This window comes from Oncorhynchus clarkii, chromosome 2 (assembly GCF_045791955.1).
Source record: "Oncorhynchus clarkii lewisi isolate Uvic-CL-2024 chromosome 2, UVic_Ocla_1.0, whole genome shotgun sequence".
Classification (NCBI taxonomy): domain Eukaryota; kingdom Metazoa; phylum Chordata; class Actinopteri; order Salmoniformes; family Salmonidae; genus Oncorhynchus; species Oncorhynchus clarkii.
The window spans coordinates 68,934,068-68,949,022 of record NC_092148.1 but is presented as its reverse complement, the minus strand read 5'-3'; the positions used below and the strand labels follow the sequence as shown (position 1 = coordinate 68,949,022).

At 45.9% G+C, this 14,955-nt stretch overlaps 2 protein-coding genes across 3 annotated transcripts in view; one reads left to right on the top strand and one right to left on the bottom strand.

The window, feature by feature from the left end:
• Nucleotides 1–118: 118 nt before the first annotated feature.
• Nucleotides 119–3,927, top strand: LOC139372799 (troponin I, skeletal, slow c). Of its 2 annotated transcripts, XM_071112613.1 has the most exons (8): nt 119–176; nt 318–403; nt 664–705; nt 1,862–1,903; nt 2,029–2,160; nt 2,737–2,826; nt 2,985–3,167; nt 3,310–3,926. In XM_071112613.1, the coding sequence occupies exons 3-8, from the start codon at nt 673–675 to the stop codon at nt 3,406–3,408; spliced, it is 579 nt and encodes a 192-aa protein (XP_070968714.1). In that variant the 5' UTR covers nt 119–176; nt 318–403; nt 664–672; the 3' UTR covers nt 3,409–3,926. The 2 variants fall into 2 exon arrangements, with proteins under 2 accessions (XP_070968714.1, XP_070968707.1); XM_071112606.1 differs by lacking the exons at nt 119–176; nt 318–403; nt 664–705 and having other exon boundaries at nt 1,522–1,903; nt 3,310–3,927.
• A 2,956-nt stretch (nt 3,928–6,883) lies between these two features.
• LOC139372788 (beta-1,4-N-acetylgalactosaminyltransferase 3-like) overlaps nt 6,884–14,955 on the bottom strand; it is a 43,929-nt gene continuing 35,857 nt past the window's right edge. Inside the window, exons 8-20 of the mRNA XM_071112595.1 lie at nt 14,419–14,497; nt 14,247–14,313; nt 13,980–14,132; nt 13,796–13,905; nt 13,614–13,714; nt 13,314–13,387; nt 10,358–11,663; nt 10,020–10,279; nt 9,627–9,780; nt 9,144–9,216; nt 8,869–9,022; nt 8,660–8,786; nt 6,884–8,539 (exon numbers count right to left, since the gene is read on the bottom strand). Of these exons, the coding sequence (XP_070968696.1) occupies nt 8,428–8,539; nt 8,660–8,786; nt 8,869–9,022; nt 9,144–9,216; nt 9,627–9,780; nt 10,020–10,279; nt 10,358–11,663; nt 13,314–13,387; nt 13,614–13,714; nt 13,796–13,905; nt 13,980–14,132; nt 14,247–14,313; nt 14,419–14,497 (2,770 nt within the window). The 3' untranslated portion in view covers nt 6,884–8,427. The remainder of the gene's footprint in view (nt 8,540–8,659; nt 8,787–8,868; nt 9,023–9,143; nt 9,217–9,626; nt 9,781–10,019; nt 10,280–10,357; nt 11,664–13,313; nt 13,388–13,613; nt 13,715–13,795; nt 13,906–13,979; nt 14,133–14,246; nt 14,314–14,418; nt 14,498–14,955) is intronic.

The window sequence follows — 14,955 nt, the reverse complement described above, 5'->3', positions numbered from 1 at the left end:
GATTGATTTACAGCAGTGTCACCGGGTCACAGGAGGGATGGCATGCTTCACACAGGCAGCCAATACCATTGTCTGGTGTGTGTGTACTATATATACCAGCCGATGCCTACATGCTTGCACAAAAGCCTTCAGTCCAAAAGCTTTCAACAAAGAGAGCACCTAACAGTGCAAATCAGGTAAGGGAACATCAGTAGAGGATTTAGTGATTATTATCAAACTGTCTTATTATTGATTTGGTAATGTATTGCACTGAATGGTAGCTAGTTAATGTTAATTTATCATACTCATGCCATGAGGGGTTTATGCCTCAACTGTAGTTTTTCAGGGATGTCTCTCTGACTCTACGTCTCTGATACAAAACAGACTGCTCTCTCTCAAAGGTTCAACAATGGCTGATGAGTAAGTACTACTTTTTAGAATGTTGTTACATAGGCAGTGTTTATTTATCCTAAATAGCTAATTTGTCATATTGAAATTAATGCTTTGTTCAGAAGTGAGTGAAGTCCATGCATTCATATGTCTGTCTGTCTGTCTGGCTTTCTCTCTCTCCCTCCTTAAACTCTAAATGGCCATTGCAGTGATGTAAGTTTTTCTTTGAACTCTTTTGAAGTAAATCAAAATGAAATGTTTTGATATGTGTACTGACTGTGTGTGTGTCCTCAGAATGCCCCCATGCCAATGGCTCCAAAGGTCGAACACACCAAGGTAGGTCTAATGTAATAATTGTCCATCTGTTACAATGGAAATGTGTCTGGAACTCTGCTACCAACACAACACACAAAGCGCTCCCAACACATCTACAGGTGTTATCAATATCAATGTTAATGCTCCTCTCTTGTTTTACCTCTCTTGTTTTATTTTCAGGGAAAGGTATGACAGGTGTGGGTAGGACTGAGTGGGGTACGCCAGTCAGAGAGACTTTGGCTAATTTTAGAGCTGGATGCCATGTTGCTGCCTCTGAACATTATATTAATCCAGTCTTAACAAGTATTTGCATTATAATTTTTGCAGTTCAGTTAGCTAGCTTTGTGTAGTTAACTTAATAAAATAATATGTGAACTGCTAGGCCACTATTGCCCAGGAAGAAGCTAAATGGCTGCTGCTGAATTATGTAATGCTGTGTAAATGTGTCTTCATGTGCTTTTTGGTTGAAACCGACATCCCCAATCTCTCTATGTTTATGGCTCTGGGATAGACCTGTGTGGGGTATGGCTGTAGGAATGTGTGGGGTAGGGCCATTGCGCTCAAATATAATGCGTACCGGAACCTAAATATAAAGAGTACCGGCACCCAAAATGAATACTGGCACCTATTTCAGTCCACCTCGAGCACTGGGTAGGACTGTAGGAATGTGTCGGGTAGGGTTGTGTGGGGTAGGGCTGTGTGGGGTAAAAATGCATGGGGTAGGGACTTGTGAGGTAGGCCCGTGTGGGGTAAGTCTGTGTGGGGTAGGGATTATTGGGGTAGGGATTTGTGGGGTAGAGTTATGTGGGTTAGGGTTGTATATACAGTATTACAGTCTTAGGGAAAAAAGGTGGTATTTCGAACCAGAAAGGGTTCTTTGGCTTTCCCTATAGGAGAACCCCTTTTGGTTCCAGGTAGAACCCCTTTGGGTTCCATGTAGAAGGGTTCTACATGGAACCCAAAAGAGTTCTATCTTGAACCAAAAAAAGTTATACCTGGAACCAAAAAGGCAGATCTATTTAAGGAGCAATACCACATATTCCAACTGTTTTGAAACAAGCAAACTTCCACACTGGCTTTACACAGATGTGGCCCAAATCTAGGACCTTGGAACAGAATGTCACACCCTCAATTATTAAACACTTATTTAAATATAATTTATTGGTTTTATTTTCAGCCCAAGTCCAAGATCTCATCCTCCCGCAAGGTGTCACTGAAGGTAACAAGCATGGACGCAAACACACAAAAGCACCATCTCCTCCACACCGTCAAGCTGCCCAAAACAGCTGATAGAGTAAGACACACACACTACCTCTCCAACCTCCGTTCGTCTACCCCCACCAGATCCTCCTATTGTCACGTGCATTAGAGGAGCTGGAGGCAGAGAAACAAGCCAGAGAGGAGGAGAAGGTTCGCTACCTGGGGGAGCAGCTCCCGCCCCTGCAGGTGTCTGGCCTGTCCTTGGAGGAGCTGCAGGTGAGTGACAGACACTACAGCAAATCTGGGAGGAGCATGAAGAACTACAGAGGTACTTTACCATTAGAAATAAGGGCTACCTCCCGAGTGGCGCAGCGGACTAAGGCGCTGCATCGCAGTGCTTAAGGCGTCACTACAGACCCGGGTTTGATCCTAGGCTGTGTCATAGCCGGCCGTGACTTGGAGACCCATGAGGTGGCGTACAATCGTCTCAGTGTCGTACTGGTTAGGGGAGGGTTTGGCCGGACGGGACATTCTTGTCCCATCACACTCTAGCAACTCTTTGTGGCGGGCCGGATGCCTGCAAGCTGACTTTGGTCGCCAGCTGGTGCGGCTGGCTTCCGGGTTAAGCGAGCAGTGTGTCAAGAAGCAGTGCGGCTTGGCAGGGTCGTTTATCAGAGGTCGCATGGCTCTTGACATGCGCGTCTCCCGAGTCCGTAGTGGAGTTGCAGCGATGGGACAAGACTGTACCTACCAATTGGATATCATGAAATTGGGGAGAAAAAAGGGTAAAAGTACAAAATAAAATAAAAGTACAAAATAAGGGCTAAATGTAACTGTGTGTATGTGTTGTAGAAACTGTGTAAGCAGCTCCATACCAGGATTGACCAAGTGGATGAGGAGCGCTATGACTGTGAGGCCAAAGTCTACAAGAACGGCAAAGATGTATGAAACCACGTAACCACCTACAGTACTACACACTTTCACACTTATTTAAACAAACATCAAATCATCCATCATCTAATTGATCATCATTTTATTAGTTTAATGTCAGGGACCATGTACAACAAATAGCAGTCATCTGATCCCTCCCCCCACTGCAGATCCACGAGTTGAAGCTGAAGGTGATGGACATGGGGGGTAAGTTTAAGAAGCCAGCTCTGAGGAAGGTCAGAGTATCAGCAGAAGAGATGATGAGAGCACTGCTGGGCACCAAACACAAAGAACATATGGACCTCCGATCCAACCTCAAGTCTGTTAAGAAAGAGGACATCAAACAGGAGAAGGTGAGCAAACATGAAACGACAGACAGAATACAGACAGCAAAACCGGGATCTAACAATAAGCCTGATGAATTGATTCGGGCCAGCTAGGACTGGTTTGATGCGGTTATTTCTGGTCTGATGTGGTCTTGTTTGCCCCCGGCAGGAGGGCAACCTGGAAGTGGGAGACTGGAGGAAGAACGTGGAGGCCATGTCTGGCATGGAGGGCAGGAAGAAGATGTTTGATGCTGGCGGGGGCCAATAAGGTGGTTCCTCACCACATGGGGGTGGGGACACAGACTTCCATGACACTGAGGGGTAAAAAAAAAATGTTGGAAAGAGAAGAGAGAGAGTGGAGATAGTGAGAGGGACTGGGAAAACCTGTGTCCATGACTGAACTAAAGGTGCACAACTCAGGTCCTAAACCAGGGCTTTAAGACACCACACTTCACACTTCTGAGTCTCTGTGTCAAAGGTATTACTGCTGTAGAGCTCATGTTGCCTGCTGCAGGTTATAGCGTAGCTACAAAAGTGCCTATCAAATCACTACTGTATTTAGTCTAACCAATGTTCTCTCAAGTAGTATCTTTAAAAAAAAATCAAGTTAAGTTTAAGGAATGTGAATATACAAAACTGCCCAATGTTCTTTGTAAAAAGTCAGAAACTTGTAAATAGTAATTGTGTTGACTTAGCCTACACATACTTACTTGTCTGTAGTAACATAGCCAAAGGAAATGACATAACCACAAAAACATATTAAAAATCACTGTAATTCAAAAACCGAAGGTTGTATGTATGAATGTTTGACAACCAGTTGCACAACATGCTGTAGCACCACTATTATAGTATACTGTATACTGAACATAGTAGAATTACACGGTTACACCTGTGGCGTCTCATGAGTCAACAAAACAATTAGATGCTTCATTTTCTATTTTATGAATTGACAATTTCAATATAAATTAGACAGTGATGAATGTACTCTGCATACCACCATGCAGGCAGCTGACAGCATGTATCATTGTGTGTGGAATGGGATGACCTTGTCTTCAGACATCCTGACAGTGTAAAGGCAGAGGCACAGTGTTAACCTCTGACCCAGGATATACTTAGCCTCTGTTCCAAGAATTCATTCCACTCTGACAAACGCCTCAGACACATCACAGGCGACCTCAGTATAACATCACTAAATGACCTCGGAATGACAGGCGAAGGTTGAGAATCAGAAACACCTCAGGCATGCAAAAACAGAGGCCACCAGAGGTGGAACACAGGTGTGTGTGTGTGTGTGTGTTGGCTCACTCGTTCGATGTCTGTATATGTACAGAAAAAAAAATACTTGCTCACTCAGAATAGTTTTTTTGCAATTTTGTGCCACCAAACTTCAAAGAAACGTAATATAACATCACGTTGGATAAAAAAATTAGGATCACAAACTGTAAACTCTATTTATTGCTAAAACTAAAGTAGATGGCTTGGCAGATGAAAAACAGCAGCTGACGTTTTGTCAAAACTGGTCATAAACCAGTACAACTCACAGTCGCAGGTTAAAGGGTCCTAGTAATTACTCTTGGTGGAAGGAGTTGATGTTGCTGTGGTCCAGGTGTAGCTCTTCCAAGGATGGTAAATAAAGGTTGAGGCTGTCTCGTGAATTTGTTTGAACTAAGAGAGAGACCGCTCAGGTTCGTCAGAAGCAGAAATACATTGTGAATGAGACTATCCCTGTCTGTGATAAGTTAAGACTTCTTTACCTAAATGGTTTCCACTCAAAGACAGGTGTTTGAGATGAGAGGGCCAAGAAGGATTCTCCTTTAACTCAATTCTGTTGGGGCTCAAGTCCAGTAACTCAAGACACTTAATCTGATGGGTGTGGTTGGCGATAGCATGGAGTTTCGTAAACCTGTTTTTTCTCAGGATGAGTTCTTTGAGCCCTGGGAATATAGGGTTGTGTTCACACTCAAAATGCCAAAACCCTGCAGTCTGTAGGACCTGGTTAGAGAGGTCCAACACCTGCAGGTTTGGCAGGCCTGAAATCAGACCACAGAGCATGAAGTTCATTGCAGTTCCGGAGATCCTCAGCTTTACCAGACTTCTATTAATATGCAGTACAAGTAAAAAACATGGACACACCTGCTCATTTTACTTTGTAGAATAACGAATAGTGAAGACATCAAAACTATGAAAAAACACATATGCAAATAATCTGCTCAGACCCCAACCAAGGATCATAAAAAGTCAGGCTATAAATTCTCGGACAACCCAAAGATTCCTAGATGCCCTTCCAGTCTCCCTCCGCCTGCCCAAGGACATCAGAGTACAAAAATCAGTTAACCACCTAACTGAGGAACTCAATTTAACCTTGTGCAATACCCTAGATGCAGTCACCATTTGGACAGGTTAAAAGCTCTGATGTAAAGTCCCCTGTTTAGGGGCCCTGCGTGGTTCTGGTACTGATTCAGACTGATTTTTAGCCCTTTTTCTCCCCAAATTTGTGGTATCCAATTGGTAGTTAGTCTTGCCCCATCGCTGCAACTTCCGTACGGGCTCAGGAGAGGCGACGGTCGAGAGCCGTGCGTCCACCGACATACGGCCCCGCCAAGCCACACTGCTTCTTGACACAATGCCCGCTTAACCCAGAAGCCACACCAATGTGTCGGAGGAAACACCGTACACCTGGAGTCGATAAAGCACGATGGGACAAGGACATCCCGGCCGGCCAAACCCTCCCCTAACCCAGACGATGGGCCAATTTGTGCGCCACCTCATGGGTCTCATGAGGAGACTCTGTGCTACTTGTGCTGCTTTAACATACTGAACGAATGAGGTAGTCATAAAAAAAAAAATATCGAAAACTATTATTGCACATAGTGTGAGTCCATGCGACTTACCATGTGAATTTTTACTCCTGAACTTATTTAGGCTTGCCATAACAAAGAGAGTTGAATACCTATTGATTCAAGACATTTCAGGTTTTCATTTTTAATTAATTGCGTTTATTTTTGTAATTTTGTAATTTTTGTTTAATTTTTTATAATATTTTAAGTAATATCTTAATTATTGTTACAAATGTATGATGCTCATTTTCCTGAGTCTCTACTCTTTTGTTTGAGAATAAATCGTTTTTACAGCATGGCAGACCGTTAGAGCTCCCAAGACTGGAATGTACAGCAAAACAGAAAGGGAGTGTAGACACGAGACAGAAGGTAGAAACAGCTGCCATGAGTCTGACTTCAGTAACAAAAAGGTCAGATACATAGACAAGGTATTGTGACACTCCCAATCACACTGTGAAATGGAACACAAAATGTAGCATTTTTAAAGCGGCAGTGCCGTCAAAAACAGGATTTCCAGTTTTTGTTTTTTTATTTTCACACGGCGGTCGAAATAACACTGAAATTGTGAACATTTTGATAACGCCCTTTTTGTGTAAGAGCTGTTTGAAAAAAAAAGCCTGGAATTTCAAGCCTGTTCAGGTGGGTGTTTTTTTTGGCCCAGATCATGACATCAATCTGATTATTCTGACCAATGACCAGCCATAGATAATTTGCATATGCATCCTCCTACTTTGAAGGGGTAAGTGGAGTAGGCGCTCGACTAGAGTTTAGACGATCCAATTCGGGAAATTAGGACTGTGTATGTAAATATATTAACATTTGTATCAACACGTCCAAATGATGAGACAAAGCATTTCAATGGCAAAAGGAGGCTCATGGAAATAAATTATAAAAATATATTTGGAGTTATTTTCATGAAATAAACAGTGATTTATTAGACATACAGTGATGATTTATAAATCTAATGTAAAAGACTACATGGGGGTTTTAACTGACAAGTTCAGGTAGTATTTCCCCATTTCAAAAGTTTTCTAGTTTTGTGTCAACTGAACCCCCAGCTTTGCCGGAGCTGTAGAGAAGGCACGGAGTAACATTTAAAAAATTGTTAACTTGCACAAGGGGTTTGGTGCGGGATCCTCTTAAGTATAATCCATAGAAAATGACATAGACAGCGCTCCCAAAGGATACATGCAATAGGCACAATGTGACATCCAAGAGTCAGTAATATGTAGTAGAGCTCTACAGTACCAGAGCTATGGAGCAGGCACTTATGAATACAGAAGGCTTCATAATGCACATCGCATATTAAAGGAAATATCCCCATCCAGTACAGTAAACTTGCCTGAATCAGAAGTGATCCCCCTTTTCACGTCTTAATTAATTATACGAATAAAACAATGTTTTAAACCAAAAAAAATACAAATCACAGTGATACAGTAACATTGTTGCATTTTGTCATTGTCAATAAATAAGCTGGACCCTGAGTACATACAAATGCTGTATGATCCATGACGTTTAAAATTGTGTGTGTGTAGGTGTGTATCGTCTCTGTCTTTGGTTCGGCAGCCCAGGATTGTCCAGACTAGTTCATCAGTACCAGTGACCAGAGCAGGTCATCACTGCTCCCAGTTTTCTTATTAGTCTCTTCACGCTACCAAAGACATCTGTCTTTGTCTAGCCAAAGGAAAATATCCACACTGTGTGGAAAAGGTTTACATTTTTACTACAACAGTATCTCCTTAGAACAGGATCCTCAGCAGTGTGTTGTTAAAATAGAGTAAACCAGTAGTATCATGTTTAAATAGAGTAAACCAGTAGTATCATGTTTAAATAGATTACCCAGTAGTGTTTTGTCCACCTTTTCTCAATTCCAGTTGTTGAGGTCTGATTCGGGACTGGGGACTGATTCGGACGCAGGTTGTTATTGACTGTCATTAGTCTTTCCCTGGAACAGCTTAGCAGTGGTCATAAAATCTGTTTTGCAACCACAACCACACTGCTAACCCAAACAATTTTGACTTGGCAGCTGGCCCATCTTGCAGAAACAGCTCAGTTCTGCCTCCAGGGCAAGAATTATGACAATAAACATCAACCTGTGATTCAGACCTGGGACACTAGGCGAGTGACTCTCTGGTCAACCAGCAGTACTGCGGACCTACATGTTCAGATTTGAGTACCTCTGCTCTAGTTTTCAGTAGTGTCTTTTTCCAGGACAATCAGTACTATGTTGTGTTCCATCATCACCACACCCTCAAACCTTTTGAGTGACAGGGATATCACCCAAAGGTGTCAGGAATCCCCTCTGTCCTGCCCTCTCGTTAACCGATCGACAGCTGTAAATGGCTGATACGAGGAATGGGGACGTTAAGTGTGGCAGTTTCCTTGCACCCACGGATGAGTCGTCGTGGGTACGGCTGCATCGCTGAACGTTTTGGCTGTGTTGTTGTGGGTTACGTGCCGCTGCGTTGGGTGCGTCTGTTCCACATGCCACGTTTAGAGTGGTAGTGATGTAGGAAGTTCCTCATGTAGATACGCTCCACCTCCAGACCCGACTGCAGAATCCTGACACAGAGCAGGGGAGAGCAACATAATTCCTATTAATGATGAGATTGACAGAGCAGGCATGAGCAACAGAACACACACAAACATGCACCAAACAACCATAGACAGACAAACACACACCTGTCCAGCAGCTCCCAGTCCTCTCCTCCCCAGCGGTCAGTGAAGTCATGTGTGTTCATGCCTCCTGCAGCATCCAAGTCAGACTTATAGATCCCCAGCAGACCAAACCCATTCACCTCCCAGTAACCTGGAACACACACAGAGAGACGTGTGAGACGTGTGTGTGTGTGTGTGTGTGTGTGTGTGTGCACGTGCATGTGTGTGTGTACCTCTGGGCTCCCTGGGCGTAGCCCCACAGTCCAGTCTCATGACGATAGGAGCGAAGGCCATGTGTCCCTCCACACAGTGTTTCCTGACTGAGTCGATGATGGAGGGGGGGAAGTGGATGTGGAGGTCACACAGAAACACTATACTGTGCTCATTCTGGGGAGGAAAAGAGAATATTTATGCCCATTTCATGAAACTCAGTTGATGTATGGAACACAAAACAGGACACACCCACTGTCTGTCACAGTGATGATGTCACTGATCATGTCTCACTCACAGTGATGAGGTCGATGCCGGCCTGTAGACCAGCGGAACGCTCAAAGTTCCCACTCAGCTTCAAGTATTGGTACCTGGTACACAGAGGCAAGTTATCAGGGGTGAAAGTAAGCCGCACGGTTCAATCATTCGCTTATCACAATCATTTAAGCAACGATGCCAACGCGGTAGGATTTTACACCATCATATATTATTGCCGCATCTCAGCCAAAAATTAGCAAATGGACTAGAAAATCGGTGGTATATGCTCCAAAATGCAGTGTGGTTTCATATCTGTGACGAGAAAAATGAGAAATTTGATCAAGGCATAGATGAATGTCCAAGACCGAGACAGCAGTGGACAACACCTCAACATTAATGCTGGAATTATTTTAGAGTGGAGGAATGTGCACAAGTAGTCTACGGGAGGCTTTCAGATGATTGAAAATGGTTTACATACCATTTTTATAATTTATTGCTCAATGAAATGCCAGACACTGCGTACCTGTGCAGGGTGGATGCCTTTAGTGCTGCCTCTATGTCCATGTCAGTGCTGTTGTAGTCGGTGATGATGAGGTTGAAGTTGGGGTCTCCAGTGGTCTGGTACAGACCCTCCATGTCAACTATCAGCTGCTGCACCCAGCGGGCCTGGTTCTTAACTGACACACACAGATAGACACCCACAAGAATAAAGCAATATATCGCCCTACAACAGCAGGAGAGTAGCAGTAGAGTGTGTGTTTGTGCGTACCTGGTACGATGAAGTGGACAGTAGCAGTAGGGTGTGTGTTTGTGCGTACCTGGTACGATGAAGTGGACAGTAGCAGTAGGGTGTGTGTTTGTGCGTACCTGGTACGATGAAGTGGACAGTAGCAATAGGGTGTGTGTTTGTGCGTACCTGGTACGATGAAGTGGACAGTAGCAGTAGGGTTCCAGTGAAAACCAACAGGGTTGCAAAGCAACATCTCAGGGGCAGGGCGAAGCGGCGGGAGTCCCCGGGGGCGAGATAGTCTGTGGCGAATCAGAGTATAGATGTAGTGTGACAGGCGAAGGTGTTGGCCATTCACATCCCTCAGCTCCAGCTCCAGGAAGTACCTGCTGCCCTGGGCTCCATCCACTCTCCTCTCAATGTTCAGCACACGCAGCAGGCTGAAACGCCTAGGGAGGGAGGGAAGGACAGGTTTAACACACACTCACACTTCCACATATACTGTACACACACACACACACACTGACCCATGGTGTCTGTGGTTGAGTTTGTCCATGAAGGCCTTGACGACAGGCAGAGCGTCTCTAGGACGGAGCAGCAGGTTACCAGACACGTTACAGCGGAGGTCTATCCAATCAGAGCGCATCGCTTGGAGGTCTAAAGGGGTCACCTGGAATGTCTGAGCCCAGTTCACCTCAGGGTCAAACACTGGTCGAGGGGTGGAGTCATAAGACAAGCCCTCCACCTCTTCAGAGTCTCCCTCAAGACCCCATAAAGACTCACTCACACCCACCTCCTCCCCCTCTCTCTCACCACCTCCCCCTCTGTCAACCCCTTCAACCAGACGGTCCATCCCTCTGACCACACCAGGGGGCAGATCCCCGTGGAGTGTGTGGTCATAGTCAGGTTGCGGTCGTGACTTTATCTGTGGTAGTGCTCGGAGGATGACATCTGTCTCTAGGACCTGGACTCTCTTCCTAGTCACAGTTGCTTTGTGGTCCGACTTAATTAGCGGTGGTTTAACCTCAGGCAGTCGTGTGGTCGACTGTTTGGTAACCGCTGACCACAGCTCTAGTGTACGGTTAACAAGTCTCCGCCCTCGACCGACCCTGATGGACCAATTAGAGACAGTGGGAGGTGGGAGGTGCTTCAGGGGATTGGGTGTTGCGTTACCCCAACCCCTCGGACCAGGCTGTTGAACACGCCGGTGCCTCCCTTGCAGCTGGGGAAGCTGAACTTCTGGTCCGTCTCCCTCTACTGGCAGGTTCTGGTCTAGTTTTTGTGGTGCAGGTAAAATCTTTAACCCGGCTGAGTTCTGTTCGGCTGGTCTCTCTCTTTGTCTGGTTTGTTTTCGGGCTACTGGTCCCATATCTTTGTTGTCTCCTGGTTTCTGTTCCCCTGCTCTGGACTTCACAGGTCTGAGCTGTTCTGCAGGTCTGTCTGCTGGTCTTTCTGCTAGTCTCAGCTGTTCTGCTGGTGTAGTCTGTAGTGATGTATGTGACCCAGGACCAGGGGGGATCCCCAACCCATCCTGTTCTGTTGCTCTGGTCTGGACTACAGCTTGTTGCTTTACTACAGCTGCTGCATTTGTTTCTCTCCTCTTCCTCCTCTTCTTATACGTGAGAGTATCAGACATGTTTGTGTGTGTAGGTGCCCTGTTGGCCTGTGGCAGGGAGAAGAGTTTACGTCGTCGTCTCTGAGTGTAATCGTCATAGTCGTCTCCATAGTCAGGAGGGGCGGGGTCTTTCTTACTAGCCCCTCCCACATTTGGAGGAGCCTCGCCATCTAACCTCTCCTCTGGGACCGCCTTTCTCCTCCTCAAGATGACATCAACTACCAAACAACACGCAGACAGAGAAGAGTGTTAAAATAAAACCAAGGCCGACCTGCGACAGTTCATATACACTGCTCAAAAAAATAAAGGGAACACTAAAATAACACATCCTAGATCTGAATGAATGAAATATTCTTATTAAATATGTTTTTCTTTACATGGTTGAATGTGCTGACAACAAAATCACAAAAATTATCAATGGAAATCAAATTTATCAACCCATGGACCTCTGGATTTGGAGTCACACTCAAAATTAAAGTGGAAAACCACACTACAGGCTGATCCAACTTTGATGTAATGTCCTTAAAACAAGTCAAAATGAGGCTCAGTAGTGTGTGTGGCCTCCACGTGCCTGTATGACCTCCCTACAACGCCTGGGCATGCTCCTGATGAGGTGGCGGATGGTCTCCTGAGGGATCTACTCCCAGACCTGGACTAAAGCATCCGCCAACTCCTGGACAGTCTGTGGTGCGAGACATGATGTCCCAGATGTGCTCAATTGGATTCAGGTCTGGGGAAAGGGCAGGCCAGTCCATAGCATCAATGCCTTCCTCTTGCAGGAACTGCTGACACACTCCAGCCACATGAGGTCTAGCATTGTCTTGCATTAGGAGGAACCCAGGGCCAACCGCACCAGAATATGGTCTCACAAGGGGTCTGAGGATCTCATCTCGGTACCTAATGGCAGTCAGGCTACCTCTGGCGAGCACATGGAGGGCTGTGCAGCCCCCCAAAGAAATGCCACCCCACACCATGACTGACCCACCGCCAAACCGGTCATGCTGGAGGATGTTGCAGGCAGCAGAACGTTCTCCACAGCGTCTCCAGAATCTGTCACGTGCTCAGTGTGAACCTGCTTTCATCTTTGAAGGTCACAGGGCGCCAGTGGCGAATTTTCCAATCTTGGTGTTTTCTGGCAAATGCCAAACGTCCTGCACGGTGTTGGGCTGTAAGCACAACCCACACCTGTGGACGTCGGGCCCTCATACCACCCTCATGGAGTCTGTTTCTGACCGTTTGAGCAGACACATGCACATTTGTGGCCTGCTGGAGGTCATTTTGCAGGGCTCTGGCAGTGCTCCTCCTACCCCTCCTTGCACAAAGGCGGAGGTAGCGGTCCTGCTGCTGGGTTGTTGCCCTCCTACGGCCTCCTCCACGTCTCCTGAGTTACTGGCCTGTCTCCTGGTAGCGCCTCCATGCTCTGGACACTATGCTGACAGACACAGCAAACCTTCTTGCCACAGCTCGCATTGATGTGTTATCCTGGATGAGCTGCACTACCTGAGCCACTTGTGTGGGTTGTAGACTCCGTCTCATGCTACCACTAGAGTGAAAGCACCGCCAGCATTCAAAAGTGACCAAAACATTAGCCAGGAAGCATAGGAACTGAGAAGTGGTCTGTGGTCAACACCTGCAGAACCACTTCTTTATTGGGGGTGTCTTGCTAATTGCCTATAATTTCCACCTGTTGTCTATTCCATTTGCACAACAGCATGTGAAATTTAATGCCAATCCGTGTTGCTTCCTAAGTGGACAGTTTGATTTCACAGAAGTGTGATTGACTTGGAGTTACATTGTGTGGTTTAAGTGTTCCCTTTATTTTTTTGAGCAGTGTACTTTTTAACCAAAGAAAAATGTGTGTCTCCTACCTCTACCTCTGGCCCGGCCCTCTCCCTCCTGCCCCTCTGGCTCATCCAGCCTCATGTACCTGGAAAACCCATACCTAGAGAGTGGTGATACGGGGTAAGGGGTTAAGAGGGAATGTTATCATCTCTCTCCGACGACATTATCCATAACTTCAGTGATTGCACCCTGCCCTCTGCTGTTTGGTAATGGTAACGACCTCATACAGGTTAAGCCGCTTCTTAGACCAGAGTCATAGATAGAGAGGTAACAAATACAAACACTCTCCCTTTCCCTCTCCCGGCCTCTCTCCCTCCCCTTCTCACCTGTCCAGGTATAGGGGACTGTCGTGGTAGAAGCAGGTGTTGTCTGTCTCCATGTGTGTGAGCCGCGTGTAGTCGTTGGGATAGATGTAGGACATGTGGACCTGGAGACACACAAACATGGTAATAACACGCTCATTTCTGTTAGTTATAGGGATTCGAGGTGGAATATTTATGGTACTTACAAATTGCAGGCCTTGGTATCGCAGCAGAGGGAAACCTTTGATGATGTAGCTGGGTTTATAGGAGCAGTCAGGTAACACGCCTTGTAGGAACCTACTGTCTAAGGCAGGGACTACACACACAGAGTTATTTGTTCAATCTAGTGACTGTAGTGTTGTGTGTGTGTGTGTGTGTGTGTGGTCTTACTCTGGTATAGGGTGTCGCGTGGGTCGACTCTCAGCATGTCGGCTGCAGGCTGGTTGCTCAGCTGGTTGTCGGGCTGGTTGCTAGGCGAGCGGGTGTGACTAGCAGCCGTTTGGGGTACATGAGTGATGTCACTCATCCTCAGAGCAGACTCATCTGTACACACACACAAACATCTGAAATACATGTCTGAAATAACAGTTAGGTAGTTAAAATTTGTTAGTAATATTAAATAGCTAGAGTGTGTGTGTACGTGTGTGTGTTACTCACTGCTGTAAAGGGATATGTACTTGGAGCTGATGACTGTAAACCTTAGACCGTCCTGGTTCAGCTGCCACTGTGTCAAAACAAATACACACACACACACACACACTTAATACTACTGCCCAGACGCGCGCACACACACACACACACGAAAGTGTAGAGAAGAGGGGAAACTCACCGCCACCTCTATGTGGTCTGTTCCTCTGTCGTTCTGTTTATGGACTATCTCAAAGAAGTACCTCCTTTGAACTGACAGCCTGCAGAACACACAAAACAGTTACTGTATGCTAGTTTCTGATAGGCAGTTGTAGATGCCTGTCATGTCATGCCCCTTAACTGTGAATGCCTTTCTTCCTCCCGCTTCCATAACTACCTCCCCCTCTCCTGCCAACACCTGACTATAACCTCCCTCCCTCTATCACCTCCTTTAACCTCTCTCCCCCTTTCCCCCTCCCTCTTTCTACTCTACCCCTCTCTAGCCTGTGGTCCATGCTTCATTATGATAGTTGTGACAGCTTCTTTTGTCAGGATCAAACCCATGTCTCCCTGCACCATTCATCATTGTACACACACACACTCACCTCAAAAGGTGTGTTTGTGTACATTTCTGAATGTGTGTGTGTGTGTTCATCCTGGCTCAGTAACATAGCTCCAAGCCACCACAAGAAGAAAAACAACCTCTGCTAAAAATAACTCTCAGTCCTGTGTTTGGATA